At 34.4% G+C, this 8,089-nt stretch overlaps 1 protein-coding gene across 1 annotated transcript; it reads left to right on the top strand.

The window, feature by feature from the left end:
* The first annotated feature begins 4,477 nt into the window (after window positions 1–4,477).
* LOC143614644 (uncharacterized) lies at window positions 4,478–6,173 on the top strand. Its single transcript, XM_077088024.1, has 3 exons — window positions 4,478–5,163; window positions 5,237–5,665; window positions 5,746–6,173. Exons 1-3 carry the CDS (start codon window positions 4,587–4,589, stop codon window positions 5,940–5,942), a joined length of 1,203 nt encoding a protein of 400 aa, XP_076944139.1. The 5' UTR covers window positions 4,478–4,586; the 3' UTR covers window positions 5,943–6,173.
* The last annotated feature ends 1,916 nt before the right edge of the window (window positions 6,174–8,089 follow it).

Raw genomic sequence — 8,089 nt, forward strand, 5'->3', positions numbered from 1 at the left:
GGGATTGTATTCATTATTATCCTTGATATGTTCCCGCAAGATGGACGACCATAGGATAAGTCCAATCTTGAATAAAAGTAGATGTTGTGGTATGCAAGAAAAGTTGAAGCAAAGACATGATTCGTGGGGTTTTTTTTTTAATTATTTTAGAGGGGAATAGTGCATCACCGAAAATTGACGGAATAGTGTGTCGCCAAAAAATATTTTATTGGTGGAGGGGAATAGTGGGTCGACGGAACAGTGCATCGCCGGAATATATTTTAGTTGTGGAGAGAACAGTGGGTCGACGGAGCAGCGCATCGCCAGAATATATTTTAGTTCTGGAGACAACGGTGGGTCGACAAAACAATGCGTCGCCGAAAAATATTTTATTGGTGGAGGGAACAGCGGGTCGTCGGAACAGTGCGTCGGTCGGAAGTATTTTAGAGGTAGTAAGGAACAGTGGTTCGACGTAACAGTGCGTCGCCGGAAAATATTTTAGTGGTAGAGGGGAATAGTGGTAGTGGTGGTGGTGGTGGTGGTGTTTGAATGAGTAATATTGTGATAGTAGGGGAGATTATTGGAATAGAGAAAGAGGAAAGGAGATTGATGGTCACAGGATCAAGAACTTCTCGTTGGAGATATAAACTGTGATACAATAACAAGAATAGAATGATTTGGGAAAGATGATAAGCAACCACAATATTAGAAGAAGATTATAATCAAACACACTTTATCTATTACAATAAGACATATATATATATATATATACACACACACAAGAATTGGAAGCTAATTCTAGGAATACATTTAATTACAATTATATGTAAGGCGTAAATTATGAAAAGAAAATCTCCATCTTTAACTAGCAATGATTCTTGAAATTGTATTCATTATTATCTTGATACTTAGGAATCAAAATACCACAATAAGAGATTGCAAAGAGTATCACTAACATGAGGTTGTAAAGAATATCAAAACATGAGATTCTACAACCATCATTAAAAACACACCAACAAAATAAAATGCTTATTAAGAATATCATAGCATGAGATTGTACAACCCTCGTTATTGTATCGCGAGTGATTGATATATGAATTCTTAATTCAAATAAAGCTTTTTTTATAGTCGATATTTAATATAATATTATCATAACATATGTACCTTTACAAACATTTACTTGTAGATCTCTCTCTACTCATATGCATCTTGTGTTTTCTAAGAATAAAAAGGTATCTATACATCTGTGTATTTTTTGTTAAATGATTTGAAGTAAAAGGAAATTTAATTAAAGCCAAAATACAATGTCATTTAATAAAATTGAGATTTTTGAATGTGACGTTTTGATGACGCACTGAAATCGTTCATGTAAGCACATACTGACCCTTCATTGTCAGCTCCTCTGTCTTTTCAACACGTTTCGAAGGATTTCAACGACCCCCCTCCCCCCTTCTCCTCATCCACACTAAGCAGACACTCTTGGCAAATTTCTTTTACATCGGTGCGTTGGAAATGGTCTAATAAATGAACCATGTATAAAATGTGTAACGCAAAAAACTCTGAAATATAAATAAATGTTTTTGTGAAACATAGAAATATATGTATAGATAATCTTAACATTTGAGAAAATAAAATCTATGAACGAAAATAAAATTCCCTTGAATTGGTTTTTTGCGATCAACGTCGATGAGATACCAGAATCTGAATCTTATCATCATCATCGTGCCTCGGGCGGAGGCCACTAACTTCTTTAATGGCAAAGTTACATTTTGGGTCATGTATTTTGATCTTGTTCTGATATAGAACCTAGCAACTTTTTGAAGGGTTGTTACACGTCCTCGTATTTAACCATGGTTTAAATTTGAATTCCTCAACAAAATAAGGTGAACAAAATATTCAAATTCAACCTAATGCACAAACAATATAAAAATATAATGCCTACTACCTATCTAAAAGTGATGAACTTGGAAGTGGGTATCAAGAACAACGAAACACATGTCTACCAGCTAAAGGTTTGCTCGAAGAGCTTTTATTATTAATCGATTTACGAAAAAGAAAATAAGATATAAAACAAATAGAAACAAATTAATGGGTTTGTATAGACACGTACATAGCAATCTAACCAAACTCAACTAGGACTTTAAAATCTTCAAAATTCAAAGCAATGCACAAACAATAAAAATATAATGCCTGCTACCTATTTCAAAGTCATTAAAAATTTTGATTGCGGATTATTTCATAATATATATTACGTCATGGTTAAGTTTAAGTATCACAATCATGACTCATCTTCAAAAAACATTGATTTGCAATTTACATCTTCAAAGCCACTAATTACTCCTATTAAACTTGCTAAGTTAGAATGCGTCTAAATAATTTAAAATCTCGCCACCATTGTCAAGACATTTGCACCCACCATCGACGCCTTCTCCATCGCCATTACCCGAAACAAATTCAAACCTTCTAAAAGGACCCTTTTTTTTTTAAGTTGAGCGGCTTGAGGCCAGATGGACTCAAACGTATTGGCTGAACCAATATATTCGTTATGTTACACTTGGTTATTACTCATTAATTAATTTTAGTTTAGTAAAACTATAAGCCACTTGAAACCACCAACCCATAACTTAGTGATCTAGTGGTTATAACAGCAATTGGTATGGTGTTTGCACCATACAAAAGCGTGTAATGGGATGAGCAAATGGCACCGAGTACCGAAACAGGTATCGCCATATCGATTCGGTACCAACCCTTTTTGGTTTGAGATTGGTACAGTATTGGTATCATACCAGTTTAGTACAATATCAGTATTTTAGTAAATGTTTGCTTTGTGTAAAGATACCTGAATTCTTAAAATTTGGCACCTGTACTTCTGGTACCGGTACGGTACAGATCTCTATCACTTGGTGTAAGTTTAAGTTGTAGAAGTGCAAGGTTAGGTGATATATAAGTTAAGTCTTCACTCTTTACCAAAGAACAAGGCTCCAGAGTGTAGTTTATGAATAAAAAACCGGCAAGTGAGAGAGTTATACGTGGCGCGTAAGATAGCCAACAAAGCTGACCTGACGATTCTTCTCGCCTTGTTCCACAAGCCAAGGAAACAAATACCAAATGACTACTCGTCTTCTTCATATTCTCTTTGCAGCTTCTGATTATTGCTATTAATTTCACTCCTTAAGGTAGGTACTACGACTCTTTTATGCTTACTCTTTGTTTCTGCATATAGATAGGTATGCTTATTTCAATTGACAACCTATTTGTTCCTGTTTGAATCTGATTTGGATGTATGAAAGTAGGTTTATGATTTGAATTTCTGTTTACTGTTGGTTTCGAAGCTGACTGTGGTTTCGTGTTGCGATTATTTAGTTTGGGGTTAGTCTAGGGTTTCAATTGTGTTATAGATGAATAATCATCTCTATTGTTCACTTTGATATTTTTTTATGCTGATTCTTGGTTTCAGGGTCGTCTCAGAGAATCGTGAAAATTTTTGGGCCGAAGGCGAAAAAAAATTTTGGGCATTAAGTAAAAGAGTTTTTATTGGGTCTAAACAATTAAATTTTTAAATGGGTTTACTACTTGGTTATGATTTGGGGTTTTTTTTTAATAAAAATTGGCTTAAAATCTTAAATGAGTTGAGTAAATGAGTTTAAACATTAAAAATACATTTTTTTCAATAAAATATATATAAATTTTTTTAAAAGAATTCGGGCCTCCTGAGGTGATCGGGCCGCGGACGGTCGACCTCCCCGCCCCCCTTCATAGTCGGCCATGCTTGGTGCTTATTGACGGTAGTGATTCGATGCATAATTTGACATGATAATTGATGTGAAATCAGATTGAAGGTGTTATATGGTGCAGTTAGAAGCGCACGTCAAATGGCAATTTAAAAAATCGTAGGATTATTAGTCAAATGCTTTGGAGCCAAAGGGTTCTAAACCTTCATGATTTACAATGTTTATTCGAAATAAAAAAACTAAAATTCACGTTCATTCTCAAAGGGTTTTTAAAGACCTTCCCTTAGAGATAAACATCCAACCACAAGAAAGGTTAACTAAAACAAGAGTTTAAAACTTGATTTTCAAACTAGAGACAATAAAGAAATAAAATTTAACTTGAAATGCAATTGAAGATAAGGATGTTTCGTCATCATTATAAGTGAGATTGAATTTTAGTTCTAAATTATGTTAGGCGGCCAGATATTGCAGAAGTGAGAAGATCTAGGTTTTTTAGTTTTCATATTTTTTCTTAATTGGTATTGAATAAGTATATAGTTTATTTTGATATTCTGATAAAAGTGATATGTTCTTTCTTCATGCTTGAAGTCTGTAGCGATTCGATGCATAGTTTTACATAATAATTTAAGATTTTAAGGTGAAATTTGTAGAATGAAATATCTGAGTATTGAGTGAATTCAGATTCAAGATGTTAATAAGTGATTGGATTAGCTCTAAATAATGTTAGTTTTTCAGATATTGCGGCAGTGAGAAGATTTATGTTTCTGTTTCTGATTGTTCTTAATTAGAACTATAACTATTGTTCTGCTGCTGATATTGCAATTGTTTTGTGTTAAATAGAAAAGGGTGAAGCAGTAGATACCTTTTGATGCTGCAATGCCATTTACAACATTAGCTTTAGATAGGTTAATTGAGCCGAAAGATTCAAAGCCGATGGCGCCGGGAAAAAGTGTAATTGATTCTATGCTGGGAAATGGTACTGATAAGCCACCAGCTTCAAGAAACAGTACTAAAGCCATAGATAAAAAGCATCAAAGGAACCAAGTTTCACCTGCTCTGTATACTACCCCTGCACCAACACCACTCCCAGATGCCCCGTCATCATTTGCCCCGTCACCATACATTGTTAACCACAAGAGACGGGGCCCGCGTCTCTCTCAGGCTTGTTCTGAAGATGATGCAACTGTTCATCAACCTCTTGCTGATGAAAATATCAGTGATGAAAGAAGTTTAGCAGCAGAGGATATTGAAGCTTGTAGGGTTGTTAATGGCTCAGATAATGTTCATGAGCCTGTTGATGACATCATAAGTAATGAGCCAATAGCTGGACAGGATAACGCGGATGATTTCTTTGACCCACAAGATTCATTAAGCGTTAGCAGCAGCACTGATGGGTTGGTTCGTTCTTTGAATCTTAATTCTTCGGTTTCTGAGTTCTATGATGCTTGGGATGGTAATCATCTGGTTTAAATTTTAAGTTTGTTTAAAACAATTATCAAAACATAACTTTTAATCATTGATTTTAGAATTATCATCTGAGAGTGGGTCCCAGCTTGCTTCAAACGATGTGGAGGCTGAATTACGTGACGCACGACTGAGTTTATTGGTAGAAGTGGATAAAAGAAAGCAAGTAGAAGACTGCATGAATGAAATGAAAACCCAATGGAGGAGGATTTGTGAACACTTATCTCTTGTTGGGCTGAATCTTCCAGAAGATCTTATGATGTTGAAGGATCGATCTGACGATGATCTTGAAAAGGAGTTGACTCATCAGATTGATGTTATCCGGTTCGTATCAGATTCTATTGGCCGGGGCGTTGCTAAGGCTGAGATTGAGGCGGAGATGGAGGCCCGGTTAGAGTCCAAGAACTTTGAGATTGCTAGGTTATTGGACAGGTTAAGATACTATGAGGCTGTTAATCATGAGATGTCCCAAAGGAACCAAGAAAGTATTGGTAAGTATTAATAATTATTTTGTTTCCAATGAAACAAAACATGTTAAATGGGTTTTAAATCATTGCATTATTATGCGTAGAAACAGTGAGACGAGCGAGACAAGGAAGGAAAAGAAGACAAAGGTGGTTTTGGGGTTCAATAGCTGCTGCGGTTACAATTGGAAGTGTTGCATTAGCATGGTCCTATCTTCCAAGTGAAAAAGGTTCATCTTTGATGGACCCAGACCCGGACTCGGCTCCATCTCATACTGGTGAAGGCTGCAACCATTCGGCTTAATGAAGGTCTTGTTGAATCATATTTTTGCGTAAGTTCAGAAAACCATGAAATCTGAAGAAAGTAATAATGTGAATTGCAAATTAGCAATGCTATACCGTGTACACATATAGTATAGTTTTATCTTAGGATAAGTTTGGTTGACCTATTTGAATTTGTTCTTTGATATGTTCCTGTTGGTTACATATTCCAATATGCCATTGGAGAACTATTTAAATCCATAAAGTAACAGTAGTCTGGTATGATAACGTCATGTGTGGACTGAAGTTGCAAAGACTAGACGAATTTGACGAATTTGCAAAGACTAGAAGACGAATATATGCATTAAGTGGACTGTAAAGGGGTGTTAGGTGCTAATCGAACTATTTATGTGCTTATATTCAATATGGAAGGTTTAGATATTCAGTCCATGATTACTAGATTCAATCTAAATTATCGGATCAAGGATTAAAAGACAATGTGATATTTTTTTCATAATAATATAGAACTTTTAGTGTGATATTTTAGTAATAGTAAAAATATAGAACTTTTATTGAAAGTTTATTATGTAGAGAAAAGGTATTTGTAAAAATAAAAACTCAAAAAACATATTTCTTTATTAAAAGTTTAAACCTTACATTAACAATCTTCTCTACAAGACTACAACACGCTCACATTTGCATAAGAGTATGCTCATGTTCGCTAGAAATATGAATCAAGTGTTTAATGATCGCTGTTATTTGTTTTTGTACTTGAACACTTGAGTTTACTGATTTGTCTGAACCTTATATAGGCTGATATACTAGATGTGTTTTAGACATCTAAAGCATCAAACTCTTATGAGTCCGTGATATGACAAAGCTAGTGACTCTTATCATAAATGGGATGGTAGATGACTCCGTGACACTACATTATGACGTGACTTTTATGATGAACATACTAGAGAACCCATGTAAAGTTCTTACCAAGTCTAACAACTCCACAAACCAGATAAAACTAGTTTTATACCCGTCCGGTAGACGGGAATTATAAGCTTATAATGACATGACTAATTTTCTTTACATTGCAAATAAAAATATATTTTTTTAAGATAGGATCAAAGTACAACTCATTTTAACTTATGAGTAAAAAATAATCAACTACGCTAAAAGAAACGACAAGGCATATGGACTCATAAACGCAATATATATTTTATGATGAAAATAAAACAGAGTGAACAAAGGGAAAATTTATGATTTATGAATGAAATTTGACATAAGTAACATACAAAATAACTCAATTAAGACATATAAACCCTGCAACTAAATCTTTTTTTCATCAAATAATCATATATTCTTTTGAACAGTCATTTAATAAATGAACAGATTGGATTACTGTAAAGCAATACCTTCACTCTTCCATTTAATATTTATTATATGTACTGAATACAAAAATAAGTATCAAACAACACATGTTGACAACTTGAATTCATATTTCCAAACACTATTTCAACATATGTAATCTGAATTCCTTTGGATCTTGAAGTAACCGGATCTGATATATCTTTTTAAGATGATCAAGTAACCATGGATCTATGTCATAGAAACATGAATTTTGTAGCAGAATGTACCAGCGTTCGTAAACACTTCGGCGTGAATATCAAGTAAACACTTCGCCAACCAGATTTAGAGGTAATTGGGTTGGGCCATAACTTAACTTTCAAAGCACAAATATATTAAATATCGCAAGCTACTAAAAATCAATATGTAAACTCATCCAAACCAAATTACAAATATAGTCAAACTATAAAACATCATATATAATTCCAAAGTCAAACTATTTGATTACAATAACTTTATAAACAATCAAAGAATCAAACATAAACCAATATTGAAAAGATAAAAACAACTCCAAATGACCATTTTCTAAACATATTTCTATCTGTAACAAATGAATAAAAGAATAATAATCATCTAGTAACAAATTTTTACCTCCTACAAAGAATAATTACTAACTGTATACCATCATGCCTCCTCCTCCTGCTGCTGCTGATGCGACCCCGAACTCCTCGCGACATCTGGGACCCACGCCGACACGGTATAAAGCGGTTCACCCGAACCACATTAAAGTGATCCTTGCAGTTGCCCCACCATCAAACCGCCTCCTTTCCACTTTAAACGAACCTGGGCCAT

Source organism: Bidens hawaiensis, unplaced genomic scaffold (assembly GCF_021521415.1).
Source record: "Bidens hawaiensis isolate Kalapana, Puna unplaced genomic scaffold, B.hawaiensis_p1.1 tig00040619_1, whole genome shotgun sequence".
Classification (NCBI taxonomy): domain Eukaryota; kingdom Viridiplantae; phylum Streptophyta; class Magnoliopsida; order Asterales; family Asteraceae; genus Bidens; species Bidens hawaiensis.